Source organism: Mastigoproctus giganteus, chromosome 10, assembly GCF_048544385.1.
Source record: "Mastigoproctus giganteus isolate SK-2022 chromosome 10, ASM4854438v1, whole genome shotgun sequence".
Classification (NCBI taxonomy): domain Eukaryota; kingdom Metazoa; phylum Arthropoda; class Arachnida; order Uropygi; family Thelyphonidae; genus Mastigoproctus; species Mastigoproctus giganteus.
This window is the reverse complement of record NC_143584.1, coordinates 62,220,436-62,238,481: the sequence shown is the minus strand read 5'-3', so window position 1 is coordinate 62,238,481 and position 18,046 is coordinate 62,220,436. Positions and strand designations below refer to the sequence as shown.

The 18,046-nt window shown below is 38.9% G+C and overlaps 1 protein-coding gene across 4 annotated transcripts in view; it reads right to left on the bottom strand.

The window, feature by feature from the left end:
• LOC150079052 (uncharacterized) overlaps positions 1 to 18,046 on the bottom strand; it is a 577,353-nt gene that overhangs the window by 246,451 nt on the left and 312,856 nt on the right. For all 4 annotated transcript variants that reach the window (XM_090382803.1, XM_090382804.1, XM_090382802.1 and 1 more), the window contains one exon: positions 4,653 to 4,749. In XM_090382803.1, the coding sequence (XP_090238929.1) occupies positions 4,653 to 4,749 (97 nt within the window). The remainder of the gene's footprint in view (positions 1 to 4,652; positions 4,750 to 18,046) is intronic.

The window sequence follows — 18,046 nt, the reverse complement described above, 5'->3', positions numbered from 1 at the left end:
TCCATTATTTCCCAACAGAACAGATGTTAAGCTAATGTTAGCTTAACATTAATAAATTAAAAGACAATGTGAATAATTACAGACATGTGTCTGTAATTACTCACGTTGCCTTTTAATCCCCCTTTATGAATTGGGGATATATTCACACTTCTCCAGTTCATAGAGATCTCCCTTGAATCCAAGGATGCTCTCATAATTATGGCTTACCTCTTTTTTTGCCTCCCTTAATAAAATGGATAGGTTCCATTTGCCCCAGGTGACATTTTTATGTACATCCTCAACAATTTCTCCATCACTTTCCTTTCATTTATCACAAGGTCATTTAGTTCCTTGTTACAGTTTAATTAACTTCTGGCATTCCCTACCCTAAAGAATTCCTAATGTGTGAATGTAGATGCAAAATACCTATTCAATTTGTCCACAACCAGAGCAGGCTCATCAATAGTTAACCATTGAACTTCAAGTGGTTCAATGTGATTCAAACCCTTCCTTCTAATGTTACTATAAGCGTAAAAGTCTTTGATGTTTTTCTTTGCATTCTTTGCCATTATTTTCTTTGTATTCTTGGGGGGGGGGGGAATTCACAGACTAATATATTAACAGTAGCCACAGGAAGAGGTGAAAGTGATTCTTGCACTGTTTCTATTGGAATGAGCAGCAGCCTGGAAAACAAGGCGCAAGGGATTTCAGAGACTGTTGGGAGTTATCGTGAAACAGATAAATACATGGACTGTGTTAGGATAACTAAGAGTAAAAAGTGTATACTTGCATGTACACCAATGCTAGGAGTTGAGTAAATAAATTTGATGAATTTCAGCTGCTGGTCAAGACATCAAAGGAAGATATTATTGGGATATCAGAGATGTGGTGCCACACAAATATAAGGAATGCAGAATTGGAATTTGGAGAGTACAGTGTGTACATAAAAGATAGACATATAGGAAGGGAAGAGGGGGTTATGCTTTCAGTTAAGAAACACACAAAATCTAAGGAAGTGCATCCAGTTGACAAGGAAAGCTTTTGACACCATTTGTACAATAGTCATCCTGTTGCACATGGAAGACTATTGTACAAATTGGAGCAGAATGGTATTAAGGGTAAGTTGCTACAATGGATAAAAGGATGGTTGAGTGGGAGAAGACAGAGGGTGGTAATTAATGGGTGCTGCTCTTTGTGGACTAATGTTATTAGTGTAGTCCCACAGGGTTCAGTGTTGGGTCCTCTGTTGATTTGTATATTTATCAATGATATTGATGAAGGTATATCAGGCTTAGTGTCGAAGTTTGCAGATGATACAAAGGTTGGCAGGGTTTTGTTAGATAATTTGGGCAGATGGGCTAAGAAGTGGCAACTGAAGTTTAACCTTGACAAATGCAAAGTACTGCATATGGGTAGAAGTAACCCCAGACAAATGTACCAACTGTGTGGTACTACACTTAAGGTGGTAGAAAATGAAAAAGACCTGGGAGAAATTGTGCAATCAGATATGAAGTTTTCTGAGCAATGCAGACAAGCTGCCAGGGCAGGTCATGGGGTTTTGTCAATGATATATAGGAATTTTGCTAGCAGGGAAAAGGAGGTGATTGTCCCTCTGTATAAGGCAATGGTCAGGCCACGCCTTGAGTACTGCGTACAGGTCTGGAGGCCTCATTTTAGGAAGGATGTAGATTTGCTTGAGCGTGTACAGAGAAGGGCAACAAGATTGGTGAGGGGAATGAAGGGATCCTCTTACCAAGAGAGGCTTATGTTCTGCAAATTGTAGCATCTGGAGACTACGCACCTGCGATCTGATTGAGGTGTAAAATGCCTTGAATGGATTGAGTAGGCTATATGCTAATGGGATTCTTTCTACTGCTCAGAATATAAACATGAGGGAGCATAAACTGAAATTGAGGAAAGACAGTTGTGGAATAGATCTGTGAAAATTTGCCTTTAGCCAGCGGGTAATTGATAGCTTAAATAAATTCAAGGATGAAGTAGACAAACTTTTGGAGCAAATGGATGGGTGAAATGATGGGTTTTTCTTTTTTTTTTTTGGCTGATGCTTTATAAGCTTGCTTTCTTGCATCATATGCCTCTGCTAATGCATTAAGAATCTGCAGGATAAAGAAACCACTAGGTGGCACTGATTAGTGTGTGCATGTGGTATTTACCCAAACATGTAGCTACCATCAGGGGTAAAGGGAAGGATTTTTGATTTAGTAACAGTGACTACAGTGGTCTCAGAGAGTATTTCAATTCTATACAGTGGGACCAACTGATGATGTTACCAACAGCAAATTCTAAGAGGGAAGCATTAAAGGAATTAATTATGGAAGCTTGGAGGCTACTTGGAATCTACTTTCATACCAACTAAATGGAGGTCAGATGAAATAATAACACTTGTGGCAGAGAAGAAAAATGTATGGGAGGCATATAGATAATCAGCCGACACAGAAACCTATGATATATGTAAGCTAGTCTGTAATAAAGTCACAAAGGAGGCTATGCAAGTAAAGGCAGATTATGAGAAATCTTTGCTAAAGGATGCAAAAAAAACAGCAAAGGCTTCTTTCTTTTGTCAACTCTAGAAGGAAGTGGATGAATCAGATTGGTCCACTTGACATGAATGGTTTGACTGTTGATGATCCTCTTTACATAGTATTTTACATCTACATTCACACATGAGGAGTTATTTAGGGAAAAAAATGCCAGAAATTTATCAAACTCTAGCAGGGAGATAAATGATTTCGTAATTACAGAGAGCAAAGTGGAGGAGAAATTGTTGAAGCTGAACATAAGAAAGACACCTGGGGTAGATGGGATTTATGCAGTCATATTAAAGGAAGCAGCAAAGGAAGTAAGCAAACCCTTAGCCATAATTAAGAAAGTTCCCTAGGACTAGGGGAAAGTCCCCTTCCCATGAACTGGAAATGTGCAAATGTGTCCCCAGTTCACAAATGAATCAAAGGGTTACGCAAGTAATTACAGACCTGTTAGTTTAACTTCTGTCCAGGGAAAATAATGCAGTCACTGGTTAAAGAAGCACTGCAGGATCATCTAGACAAGACTGTAGTTATAGTTCAGATACAGCATGAATTTGTTAAGGGGAAGTCATGTCTAACAAATTTCATTGGATACTATGATGTGATCACAAAGGAACTGGACGCAAAAAATAATTTTGATATCATATACTTGGATTTCAGGAAAGCTTTTGATACCGTTGCACATGAAGACTGCTTTACAAATTGCAGCAGTATGGAATTATGGGCAAGTTGCTGCTATAGATAAAGGGATGGGTGAATGGAAGAAGACAGAGTTGTAAGCAATGGACACTGCTCTATGTTATTAGTGGAGTTCCCCAGGGGCGGTGTTGGGCCCATTGTTATTTTCTGTATTTATAAATGATGTTGATCTGGGTTAATGTCCAAATTTGCAGATGATACAAAAGCTGGCAGGGTTGTTAATGACAGTAATGACAGTACACTACTGCAACAGCAACAGGATCTAAAAAGTTGAGCAGATGGGCTGTTTTTGTTTGTTATTTGGTTTTTAGGAGCATTAGCACGAAGGCTATATTGCTCCAGGGATATGCGGTGGTCATTCCCTGACCTTTCCACATTCTCCCTGTTTGGTGGTCATGGGCTCGAACCCCGGTCTAATCAAGAAGCGTGTGCTACACACTGCTGCTCCCACCCACCTGGCTATGGAGGTGACAGCAGATGGGCTGAGAGATGGCAACTGAAGTTTAACGTTGCCAAATATAAAGTATTGCATATGGGTAGCATTAACCCCATAGTAATATACCAACTGTGTGGTACTATGCTCAGGGTAGTGGAAAATGAAAAAGATCTGTGGGTAATTGTACAGTGAAATATGAAGTTTTCTGATCAGTGCAGATAGGCTGCAAGAGCAGCTCATTGGGTGTTGGCAATGATATACAGGAGTTTTGCTAGCAGGGATAAGGAGGTGATTGTCCCCTTGTATAAGGCAATGGTCAGGCCACACCTTGAGTACTGCGTACAGGTCTGCAGACCTTGTTTTTGTCAGAATGTAGAGCTGCTGGAATGAGTACAGAGAAGGGCAACAAGATTGGTGAATGAAACAAAGGGTTGCTGTTACCAAGAAAGGCTTAAGTTCTGCAAATTGCAGCATCTGGATATTAGGCACCTGCAAGGTTATCTGATTGAGGTGCATGCTCAATTCTGATGGGATTCTTCCTCTTGCTCATATTACTCACCTTAGGGGATATAAATTCAAATTGAGGAAAAACAATTCTTGAACACGTGCAGAAATTTGCCTTTTCAAGCGGGTGGTTGATTGTTGTGGAAGTTGATAGTTTAAATAAATTTAAGGAAGAACTGGACAAACCTTTGGAGTGGATGGAGAGGTGAATGGAAAGTGTTTTTTTTTTTTTTTTTTTTTTGGCTGATGCTGTATAAGCATGTTTGCTTGCATCACATGCCACTACTAATGCTAATGCTAACGTAATGAGCCCATGCACATTCTAGTAACAGCATCTTCACTATTATAAAATTTAGAACAATAGGCTATACAGTATACACAAATCATGCAGAATGGAAAGGAATATCTAACTAGGTTACTAATTTTATTAACTTTAAAGTAAACATAAAATTTGGGCAGAGGAAATCTAAATGCCAAATTTTACTCACATGAAAAATAAGAGCTGGATAAGGAGTCATCCTTTTGATTTGAACATATGACAAGAATTCTGCAGAATGACCCTCTCTTGCAGCAACATAAGTTAACCTGTAAAATAGAGACTAATAAATATCATAATGATATAATAAAAAACACAAATAAGTTTGTGTAAAATAGAGACTAATAAATATCATAATGATGTAATAAAAAAACACAAATAAGTTTGTGTAAAATAGAGACTAATAAATATCATAATGATATAATAAAAAAACACAAGTTTCTACAATCACAAAACTATACAAAGGTAATAGGCAAAGCAGTGGCATAAAAAACATTTTAGTTTGAACACAGGAATTATGGTATTAGTAATAAATAGGAAGACTGATGCAAAGAAACTGTTATTGTCGTGTTGGAAGTTTATTGATACAAGGGCCTCCTGTATCATGGAAGACTGCTTTACAAATTGGAGCAGTATGGAATTATGGGCAAGTTGCTGCTATAGATAAAGGGATGGCTGAATGGAAGAAGACAGAGTTGTAAGCAATGGACAAATTGTGCCTGCTTGTGTATTATTTGTGACTAGTTCTTTAATATTATTCAGCCTAGAAATTATTATCTAATTTTACACTATATGATAAGGTTAATGGTTCCTGCAAGATTATAGAAAAGTAAATAGATTTCCTGACTGTTGAGGGCATTCAATAAGGATGTTGTTGAATGTCAGCTGGAATTGGCAGAATGAAAACTGAGAAAGATTCTGTCTGATAAGTAAAACAAGATGACAGATGGAAATGACCAAAATGAAGTCTTGCCAGAATCACTTTTCTTGTTTCCTCTGAAAATAAATGACCACAACAATGGTTTATTTTTTATCTGCAAGAGTTTATAACTGCTTTGACTACTCCACAACTGGGCCCAATGATTCCTGAATGCTGTTTTAATAATGTTCTTGTAACATATGCAGGGATCTTTCAGATAACAGGGAGGTCCAGGGTCAGGTTGTTCAGCACCACAATCCACATTAACATTAGTAGAGGCATATGATAGAAGAAGGCAAGCTTATACAACATCAGCCAAAAAAAAAAAAAAACCCTCCCATTTCACCAATCCATTCACTCCAAAAGTTTGTCTAGTTCTGCCTTTAATTTATTTAAGCTGTCAACTTCCAGAATGACAGATTTCCACACTTCTATTCCATAACTGTCTTTTCTGAATTTGAATTTATGCCAGTTCAGGTGCATAATCTTAACAAGCGGAAGGATCCTATCATCATTGAGCTTGCTCGAACCATTTAAGGCCCTATACACCTCAATCTGATTGCCTCACAGGTCCCTAGTCTCCAGACACTGCAATTTGCAGAATCTATGCCTTTCTTGGTAAGAGCAACCCTTTGTTCCCCTCACCAGTCTTATTGTCCTTATCGTTAATCTGGGATAACTGCTCCTCATATGAATTACCTTGCATTTGTCATTTATGAATTTAATTGCTATTTCTCAGCCCATCTGCTAAAATTTATCTAGATCCTGTTGCAGTAGCATACTGTAATAATTGTCATTAACAGCCATACCAACCTTTGTATCGTTTTCAAATTTGGACATTAACCCTGATATACCATCATCAATATCACTGAAAAATATAGAAAACAAATACAATGCGGCCAACTCCGAACCCTGGGCGACTCCCCTAATAACATTAGTCCATGAAGAGCAGTATCCATTGCTTATAATTCTCTGTCTTCTCCCACTCAACCATCCATTTATCTATAGCAGTTGTTCTTAATTCCATACTGCTCCAATTTGTACAGTAGTTTTACATGTGTAACAGTATCAAAAGCTTTCCTAAAATTCAAGTATATAGTATCAAAATTATTTTTTGCATCCAGTTCCTTTGTCACCACATCATACTATCCAATCAAATTGGTTAGACCAGATTTCCTCTTAACAAAACCAATGCTGTGTGTGAACTATAAATGCAGTCTTGTCAAGATGATTCTACAATGCTTCTTTAACCAGTGACTCCATTAGTTGGTGGTTAACTGATTTCTCAATTACTTTTTCTCAATAGAAGTTAGTGCAATGGGACAATAATTGGATGGGATTGATTTGTAACCCTTTTCAGGAACCGGCTGGATATGAGACTGCTTCTAAAGGGATGGGATACACTTAAATAGAAAGGGTGCAAGAATATTTTCTGATGCTATCGAGGCATTGTTAGGTAGGTCAGAAAAGTGCTAACTTGGGAGAATACAAGGAATAATAGATTAACAGTAGCCACTGGGAGGTGAAAGTGATTCTTGCACTGCTTCTATTGGAATGAGCAGCAGCCTGGAAAACAAGATGAGGGTATTTCAGAGACTGCTAGAAGTCATTGTGGTACAAGTAAACACATGGGTTGTGTTAGGGAAGCTAAGAATAAAAACAGGTGCACGTATACTTGCATGTACACCAATGCTAAGAGTTTGGTAAATAAATTTGATGGATTTGAGGTATTGCCCAAAACATCAAAGGCAGATATTGTTGGGATATCAGAGACGTGGTGTCACAAAGATATAAGGAATGCAGAACTGAAATTTGGGGAGTACAATGTGTACAGGAAGGGAGGAGGGGTTATGCTATTAGTTAAGAAACACATAAAATCCAAGGACGTGAAGCCAGTCGACATCGCTGGACAGTGCAGTGTCGAGTCAGTTTGGTGTGACAATTGGGAGATCAAAATTGAGGGTAGGAGTTTGTTATAGGTCTAATGACTTTGACGAGTATAATAAGAAACTGTACAGGGAAATAGAGTGGGCCAGTAAATCAGAGAGTCTTATAATGGGGGATTTTAATTTCCAAGATATTGACGGGAATTTGTGGGTTGGTCACTCACACACTGGCAAGGCTTTTGGGATTTATTGGATGATTGTTTTCTTCATCGGCATGTTCAGGAGGCAACTAGAGGGAGTAATACTCTTGATCTGATTATCAGTAGTGATTCTTCATGCATTAAGAATCTGCAGATAAAGGAACCACTAGGTTGAAGTGATCACAGTGTGCTGAAGTGGGATTTACTCAAAGAGGTAAGTCACAACCATCAGGGGTAAAGGGAAGAGTTTTCGCTTTTGTAAAGGTGACTATAGTGGTCTGAGACAGTATTTAAATTCTGTACAGTGGGACCAACAGCAAATACAAAATGGGAAGCATTCAAAGAACTTATCTTGGAAGTTACTAGGCTTTACATACCAACTAAGAAATATTGTTCAAGGTTTAGGCCTAAATGAATGTCAAATGAACTAATGAGACATATGGCAGAGAAGAAAAATGCATGGGATACATATAAATTAATGGTTGACATGGAAGCCTATGATAGATATAAGCTCGTCTGTAACCAAGTCACAAAGGAGATTAGGTAGGCAAAGGCAGATTATGAGAAATCTTTGGCAAACAATGCAAAGAAAAACAATAGAGAGTTCTTTACCTATGTAAACTCTAGAAGGAAAGGGATGAATCAGATTGGTCCACTGGATATTGATGGTTCAACTGTTAATGATCCTGCTCAGATGGCTAACAAACTAAATGAGTATTTTGCATCTACATTCACCCATGAGGAGTTATTCAGGGAGAGGAATGCCAGAGGTGAGTTCAACTCTGGCAGTGAACTAGATGATTTTGTAATAACTGAGAGGAAAGTGGAGAAGAAATTGTTGAAGATAAACATAAAAAAGGCACCCGGAGTGGAGTGGATGGGATCTGTCCAGTTATATTAAAGGAGGCGCAAAGGAAGTAAGCAAACCCTTAGCTATAATTATGAGAGCTGTTTTGGACTCAGGGGAGGTACCCATGGACTGGAGATGTGCAAATGTGACTCCAATTCACAAAGGAGGATCAAAGGGTGACACAGGTAATTATAGACCTGTGTGTTTAACGTCTGTTCCAGGAAAATTAATGGAGGCACTGGTTAAAGAAGCACTGCAGGATCATCTAGACAAGACTTCAGTTATAGCTTGGAACAGCATGGTTTTGTTAAGGGAAAGTCTTGCCTGACCAATTTGATTGGATACTATGATGTGGTCACAAAGGAACTTAATGCAGGGAATAACTTTGATATCATATATTGGATCTTAGAAAGGCTTTTGATATTGTTGCACATGGAAGACTGCTGCACAAATTGGAGCAGTGTGGCATTGGAGTCAAATTGCTGCTATGGATATAGTGATGGTTGAGGGGGAGAAGACAGAGAGTGGTAATCAATGGACACTGCTCATCGTGGACTAATGTTATTAGTGCAGTCCTTAATAAATGATATTGATGATGGTATATCAAGCTTAATGTCCAAGTTTGCAGACGATATGAAGGTTGGCAGGGTTGTTAAGGACACTAATGACAGTACGCTGCTGCGACAGGATCTAGAAAATCTAAGCAGATGGGCTGAGAGGCGGCAAATGAAGTTTACCATTCGCAAATGTAAAGTATTATATATGGGAAGCAGTAACCTCAGAGTGATTGTTATTTGTTATTTTGGATTTTAGGAGCATTAGCAACTAAGGCCATATTGCTCCGGGATATGTGGTGATCATTCTCTGACCTTTCCACATCCTCCGTATTTGGTGGTGACGGGCTCGAACCCCGGTCTAATCAAGAAGCGTGTGCTACGCACTGCTGCTCCTTCCCACCTGGCTACGGAGGCACCCACCTCAGAGTGACGTATCAACTCTGTGGTACTACACTGACAGTGGTAAGAGAATGAAAACGACCTCGGGGTAAATCGGTGCAGGCAGATATGAAGTTTTCTTAACAGTGCAGACGGTCTGCAAGAGTAGCTCATAGTGTCTTGTCAATAATTTACAGGAATTTTTCTAGCAGGGATAAGGAGGTGATTATCCCCTTGTATAAGGCAATGGTAAGGCCACACCTTGAGTAATGTATACATGTCTGGAGGTCTCATTTTAAGAAGGATGTAGAGCTGTTGGAACGAGTAGAGAGAAGGGCAACAAGATTAGTGAATGGAACAAAGGGTTGGTCTTACGAAGAAAGGCTTAAGTTTTTCAAATTACAGTATCTGTAATTTGCAAAATTACAGATACTGGAGTCTAGGCACATGCGAGGTGTATAAAGCCTTGAATGGTTTGTGCATGCTCAATGCTGATGGGATTCTTCCTCTTGCTCAGAATAATCGCCTGAGAGAGCATAAATTCAAATTGAGGAAAGACAGATGTAGGATAGATGTCGGAAGTTTGCCTTTAGCCAGCGAGTGGTTGGTTGGTTGGTGGAACAGACTTCCATCCTTTGTTGTGGAAGTTGATAGCCTAAATAAATTTAAGTCTGAGCTGGACAGGTATTTGAAACGAACGGAGGTGTGAAATGGGAGTGGTTTTTTGTTTTTTTTTTTTATTTTGGCTGATGCTGCATAAGCTTGCTTTCTTGCATCATATGCCTCTACTAATGCTAATGAGAAAATTTACAAGTAGAAGGGAAAAAACCAGTGTGATAAGAAAGTGAAAAAAAAAGTAATGCAGAACAGGAGTAAGTTCAGGAGCACAGGTTTTGAGAACAAGCGGAGGTAAAATTAAGAACATGATATGCACTCTGGACTATCACTAGCCTGCTTGAATCCATCCTGAACTAGTTGCATAACATAACCTTTTTTCACTAGCCAAAAATCAGTCTATTAAAAATCCACACTTTTTTTTGGTTGAATAATAGTGAGTCTTCACCACAATCACTGCCTTCTTCCTTTTCTTCTTGCTGATAGTCTGGAGTTCACATCCTGTTCTAAAGTTTTGCCTAAGTGGAAAAATACCATCAGGATCTGGAGCTTTCTTAGCATTAAGATTGTTCAAAATCCTTCCGACATCCTTTTGAGGAAGACCAAAGGAGGCATCGAATGGAGCATACTGGAAATAGCAGGAGGTTGTATACCAAGATCACCAATAGATGAGTTAAAAGAAAAGTAGGATGCTATCAGGTCAGCTTTATATTTGGCTGAAGTGGCAAAAGCACTATCTAGTTTTGACAGAATAGAGATGGGTAAAAGTTGCAACCATGGGAATAGAGAAGGGAAAAAGTTGCAGCCAACAGCTTTAGCAAGACACCAGAATGCTCAACTACTATTTGGACAAAAGGCAAGTTTTCTACTCTCATTAGGTTCAAAATCTAGTTTGGGCTGATTAATAACTGATTGACAATTATTGCGAGCTTTGGTGTAGGCAGAAAAGATTTGGATAAAGCCAATTATGATATGCTACATTCTTCTCTTCAGCACATTTACTGGAAACTAAGGTTCAGATAAAAGATGAGATTTTAAGATGGAGTGTGGAATGAAAGATTTCATTCCTGCAAGAATAATTTCACTGACACAATCTGAGCAAATGTTAATGTTAGAAGATTTTAAACAGTAATCTGACCAGGAGAAGAAGAAAAGAAATCTTGCAGACTATTTTTTGCATTCTTGTACTGTCAAAAAACACTTTGATGGGAATGGACAAAAGAGAAAGGATCCAAGTTGTGATCTGAGGTGCCTAGAGGACCACTCACCTCAACTATGTACTAATAAGAGTTGTTTGTGAGAAAAAGGTCAAGAATTTGTGGCTGTGTGGTTAGGATTGCCTAATATTCTGGTAGGTAAATGAACAATCTGCGTGAGGTCATTAGTAATTGCAAAAGCTGCACCATCTCAACCAGCTGGGTTTGTGTCACTATAAAATGAAAGCTAGCTGGGTCATCAACATTAAAATCACCAGGGGAAATTATCTCACTGTTAGGAAAGTAGGACTGGAGAAATTCAAGTTTCAAAGAGCAGAAGTCAAAGAGTTCCAAGTGATTAGCATTAGCATTTTTTAGCATTAGCATTATTAGAGGCATATGATGCAAGAAAGCAAGCTTATGTAGCAACAGCAAAAAAAAACCCCTTCCCTTTTCACCCATCCAGTCACTCCAAATGTTTGTCTAGTTCTGCCTTGAACTTACTTAAGCTCTTCACCTCCAATACAACAGATTGAAATTTGTTCCAACTATCAACCACCCACTGGCTAAAGGCGAATTTCTGTGCATCTGTTCTACAATTGTCTTTTCTCAATTTGAATTTATGCCCCCTCAGGTGAGTATCCATTCAAGATCACCTTTCAGGTACCTTGTCTCCAGAAGCTGCAATTTGCAGAACTTAGCCTTTCTTTGTAACACCTACCCTTTATTCCACTCACCAATCTCGTTGTCCTTCTCTTTACTCATTCCAGCAGCTCTACATCTTTCCTAAAATGAGGCCTCCAGATCTGTATACAGTACTCAAGGTGTGGCCTAACTATTGCCTTATACATGGAGGCTAATCACCCCCTTATCCTAGCAAAATTCCTATATATCATTGACAAGAAACCATGAGCTACTCTTGCAGCCTTTCTGCACCTCTCAGAAAACTTCATATCTGACTGCACAATTACCCCTGGTCCTTTTCATTCTCCACTAACCTGAGTGTAGTATAACACATTTGGTATGTTATTCTGGGATTACTGCTATTCATATGCAGTACTTTACATTTGTGAATGTTGAACTTCAGTTGCTACCTCTCAGCCCATCTGCTCAACTTTTCCAGATTTGTTGCAGTGGTGTATTATCATTACTGTCATTAGCAACCCTGCCAACCTTCGTATCATCTGCAAACTTAGACATCAACCCTGATGGCTTTTCAATATCATTGATAAATACCAAAAACAACAATGGGCCCAACACCGAACCATGGGGGACTCCACTAGTAACATTACTCCATGAAGAGCAGTGTCCATTGATAACCACTCTCTGTCTTCTACCAGAAACCATCATTTTATCCATTGTAGCAACCTGCTTTTAATGCTATACTGCTCCAATTTGTACAGTGCTCTTCCATGTGCCACAGCATCAACAGCTTTCCTAAAATCTAAGTATGATATCTAAATTATTCTTTACATCCAGTTCCTTTGTGACGACATCATAGTTTTCAATCAAATTTGTCAGACAAGACTTCCCCTTAACAAACCCATGCTGTGTCTGAACTGTAACTGCAGTCTTGTCTAGATGATCCTGCATCGCTTCCTTAACCAGTGACGCTATTATTTTCCCTGGAACAGAAGTTAGACTAACAGGTCTATAAATACCTGTGTTACCCTTTTATCCTCCTTTGTGAATTGGGGACACATTTGCTTCCTTGTATACACAGAGGAGGTCAGGTTTCCATGGATTGGAAACCCCCATGGTCTTCAGTCTTCCTTATTTTTAAATTCAACAATTTCTCGTCCACTTTGCTCTCAGTTATTACAAAATGAATCACTTAGCTCCCTGTTAAGAGTTTGAAACTTCTGGCACTTCCCTCCTTGAATAATTCCTCATGCATGAATGTAGATGCAAAATAATCATTCAGTTTGTGAGCTACATGAGCATGATTATCAATAGTCAAACCATCTATGTTAATTGGACCAATCTGATTCATCCCTTTTCTTCTACAGTTTACATAAGTAAAGAACTTTTTAAAAGGATGCAAAGAACTGTTTTCTTTGCATCCTTTGCCAAAGATTTGTCGTAATCTGCCCTCGCCTGCCTAACCCCCTTTGTAACTTGATTATAGACTAGCTTATATCTGCCATATGCTTCTGTGTCACCTGATAATTTATATGTATCCCATTCATTTCTCTTCTCTGCCACGAGCCTCATTCTCATTAATTCATCTGACATCCATTTAGGCCTAAACTGTGAACAGCATTACTTAGTTCGTATGAAAATCCTAGTATCCCCCCAGATTAAGTCCCTGGAAGCTTCCCATTTAGAATTCACCATTGGTAACATCTTCACTTGATCCCACTGTATAGAATTTAAAAACTTTCTGAGATCACTGTAGTCACCTTTATGAAAGCAAAAACCCTTTCCTTTACCCTTGATGAGAGTTATATCTTTAAGTAAATCCCACATCAGTACACTGTGATCATTGTCATCTAGTGGTTCCTATATCTACAAATTCTTAATGCATGATTAATGACTGCTGATAATCTGATCAAGCGTATTACTCCCTCTGGTTACCCCTCGAACATGTTGTTGTAGAAAACAATCCTCCGATCTCTTGTTAGTGTGCAAGTGACCAACCCACAAGCTCCAGTCAATATCTGGAAAGTTAAAATCCCCCAGTACAAGACATTCTGATTTATTGGCACACACTATTTCTCTGCACAATTGTTCGTTTTACTCATCAGAGCCATTAGGCCTATAACATACTCCTATTCTCATTTTCCCTTTCCCAGTGCTTATGTCACACCACACTTACTCAACATTGCATTGTCCACCAATGTCAATTGGATGCACTTCCTTAGAATTTACATGTTTCTTAACTAATAGCATTACCCCTCCTCCCTATCTGCCCCATCTATCCTTTCTGTACACATTGTACCCAAATTCCAATTCTGCACTGCTTATATCTTTGTTGCACCATGCCTCTGATATCCCAACAATATCCAGTTTTGATGTCTTGACCAGCACTTCAAAGTCATCAAATTTATTTACTAAACCTCTAGCACTGATGTACATGAAAGCATACATACATCTATTCTTTCTCTTAGTTATCCTAACACAGCCCATGTATTTACTTGTTCCATGATGACTCCCAGCAGTCCTTGAAATCCCCAGTACCTGGCTTTCCAGGCTGCTGCTCATTCCAATAAAAGCAGCACAAGAATCACTTTCACCTTTGCCTACCATTAATCTATTAATCTGTGAATTTGAATTAGTGGAGTTGGGAAAAAAATAAAGGCAACAGATAAATTTGACAGAATATGGTAGATAGATTTCATGCCAGAAAAGATTGAAAAGAGAGATTCCAAATTACTAAATCTCTGACATGGAATATCAGGCAGACTTGCACAAGTACCACCTTTGTATTGAAAGGAATCATAGAATGAATAATTCAGACAATTGAGATGAGTAGTGGTTTGAATCAACTGATAACTGGGATTCTGTCAGAAAAAGTACATGGGATTTGGGATGTTTAGATCTTTTCGCAGATAAGGTTGTTCTATTAGTTTGACAATTCATGATATATTCAGTAGTAAGAAAAGGTGGGGAGGACATGCTGTACGAAGTAATGAAATTTTTGTATATGGCGTACGCATGGCAAGAACATGCCCAGCTCCTTGACATAACATGGTCTTGTCAATGCCCTCCCCCCCTTCCTTCCTTTCCTTCCTGCACACTACTCAGCCTCCCTTCAGTCACTATCTTGCAGAGTAGAGGCAGTGAGATTATACACTAGCTGATCTGAAAGCCTCCTAGAGAGTTACCAATAGGTTCAATCCAGTGGACTATCTAGTGGCCTGCTTCAAAAACTGTTTTAGAGATCTTTTGTTGATCTTTTGAGATTATGTCCATCATAACCTCAAAAGACATTAATCATACTGCATGATGGAAGAGATGGGGAGGGGGTTGATTGTTTTGGTTAGTTTTCTGGTGCATCAGCTTCTATGGCTATAGAGAGCCAAAACTTATGTTTTATGGATCATTATCTGATGTCTTTTTGTTATGATTATATTAAATTATAATAATTTATAAGTTTCAGGAACTGGAAAACTTCTGATATATTGGGTCTATCTACTAATATTGCTTGTAATGAAGTAGTTGATTTTAAAGATTTAAATGTAATTTGACGTTCTCGTGTAAAGTTAGGACAGTCAAGTAGGATAGGTTGGACTGTTAGTATTGTTTGACAGTCAGAGTACTAAGGTGGAGATTTAGCTTGGAGCAGGTAGGAGTAGGTAACATTTGTGTGTTCTAATCTTAATCTGCTTAGCATAACTTCTTGTCTGTTAGACCGTGTACTGGTTTTCCATTGTTGTAACAGTGGTTTTATTTTAAATAATTTGTTACTGGCTTGCTCCTGCCATTTTTGTGAAAATTATACTGTTGGCAGTATTGATTAGCCATATATGGTTCATGGCTAGTTGTATAGTTTCCAGGTTTGCTGTATAAATGCTGCACTCAGTTGGGAGTAGTTAGGAACTTGTTGGGTATTTGGGAACTTGGCTGCTATTCCTACTTTGGTTTCTGTTTTGGAACCATCTGTGTATATCAGGGTAGAATTGCAATGTTGGTCTCTGTAGGCTGCGTGTAATTGCTAGAAATTTTGTTTAGGTAGAGAATCCTTGTTCCAATTAGTATTAGTAATGGCCGCATGGTGCAAGAAAGCCTATGGATTATGCTGCACCAGCCAAAAAAAAAAAAAAATCTGAACAAAACAATGATAAAAACAAAAAAAAGAAATAAATAATAATAATTAATAAAAAAAAAAGGAAATTAAACCTATCATCCTATGCACTTCCCTCACCCGAAAGTACTATCCAGATGACCTTTGAATTTCCCCAAAATTGTCGGCCTCTACCACCCATGAAGGCAACTTATTCCAGTAATTTATAACTCGCTGGCTAAAATAAAACTTCCTGCAGTCCAATCTAAACATTTCCCCCCCGTAACTTGAATTTATGTCCCCTAGCTCTAGCATCATTTATAATCTTGAAAATTTCGTCCTCATTAATTTTACTGATGCCTCTCAGAGCCTTAAACACCTCAATCAAATCTCCTCTAAGGTGTCTAGTTTCCAAACTCTGCAACCCACATATTCGAAGTCTTTCTTCATAAGGACGCCCTTTTGCCGATCTCACCAGGCGAGTTACCCATCTTTGCACCCTTTCAAGAAGCTCGATGTCTTTCTTTAGGTGCGGTCTCCATACTTGAACACAGTATTCCAAGTGTGGTCTAACATAAGCCTTGTATAATGGGATTATCACGTCCCTATCTCTACTTGCAAAAGTTCGATAGATCATCGATAGGACACCATGGGCCTTCCTTGCAACCTGTTTACAATGCTCAGAAAATTTCATGTCTGACCGTATCGTAACACCCAAGTCCCTTTCCTCCAGTACTGGGTTTAGTTGAACTCCACCAAGTGAATAAGTTATTTTGGGATTACTGTTTCCCAGGTGTAATACCTTACACTTTGTTGGATTAAAGCATAGCTGCCATTTTTCTGACCAATCCTGAAGTCTATCTAGGTCTCTCTGAAGAAGCTCAGCTTGACAGTGATCATTAACTACTCTACCAATTTTAACATCATCTGCAAATTTAGACATCACGCCCTCTATCCCTTCATCAATGTCGTTTATGAAAATTAAAAACAACAGTGGTCCTAATACTGATCCTTGGGGAACCCCACTTCTTACATCAACCCAATCCGAGGAATAGCCATTTATCACAACCCTCTGCCTCCTGCCCTGAAGCCATCCTTCTATCCATCTAAGGATTTTCCCAGTGATTCCAACCTGTTCCAGCTTATAAAGCAATTGCTCATGTGGTACTGAGTCAAAAGCTTTGCTGAAAGCCCCAAAAATCTAGTCTCAGGTGCTACTGGAATAGCATTTTGTCCAAGCCTCAGTTCAGGTTCAGGGTGAAGATTGCACTTTCTGCAAAAATGCATACAAACAGTCTTTTGTGGAAGGAACCTGAACCCGTTATTCATTGCCCATGAGTTCAGATGGTCAATGGCATGTTGAAGTTGCCTCACAATTACCCTCATGTTGCAGGAATGACAGAATATGCTAAAATCGTCAACATGGAGGGCACAGTTTACGGTTGGAGGAAGTTGTTCTCTGATGGAATTCACTTTGATGGCAAAAAGCGTAACACTTAAAACGGATCCTTGAGGTACTCCCTCCTCTTAGCTAAAAGAGTGAGAGAGAGTAGATCCTACATGGACTTGGAAAGAACAATGACATAAAAAGTTTTTAATAAAATTGGGGAGATTACCTCTAAGGCCGATGCTGTAGAGGTCTTTTAAAATTCCAAATCTCCAAGTTGTGTCATACAGTTTTTCCATATCGAAGAACACAGACACCAGGTGTTCTCGTTTTAAAAGGGCATCTCGAATGGAAGTTTCGAGACTAATTAAATGGTCCAAAGTTGACCTATTCCTGCAGAAGCCGCACTGCAATCTGGAGAGGAATCCATTTGCCTCCAAATACCAGATAAGGTGGGCATTGACCATTCTCTCCAGAATTTTGCATAGACAGCTAGTCAGAGCAACAGGACGGTAATTTGTTGGGATTTTATGATCCTTTCCTGGCTTAGGATAGGCAAGCACAATTGCCTTATGCCAGGAATTCGGAAACTGCTCTTCTTGAAATATTCTGTTATATAGAAAGAGCAGTTGGTTCATGGATTTTGCAGACAGATGTTTGATCATATCATAATGGATAAGATCTGGTCCAGCAGCACTAGCCTTGGTAAGAGTTAGAGCTGTTTCTAACTCTTCTGTGGTAAAAGGTCCGTTATAGGGATGAGACCTTTTAGATTTAAAGTTAATTGGCTGCTTTTCAAGTTTATCTTTCCAGACCAGAAATTCTGGGGAGTAAGCAGATGTTGACGAGATG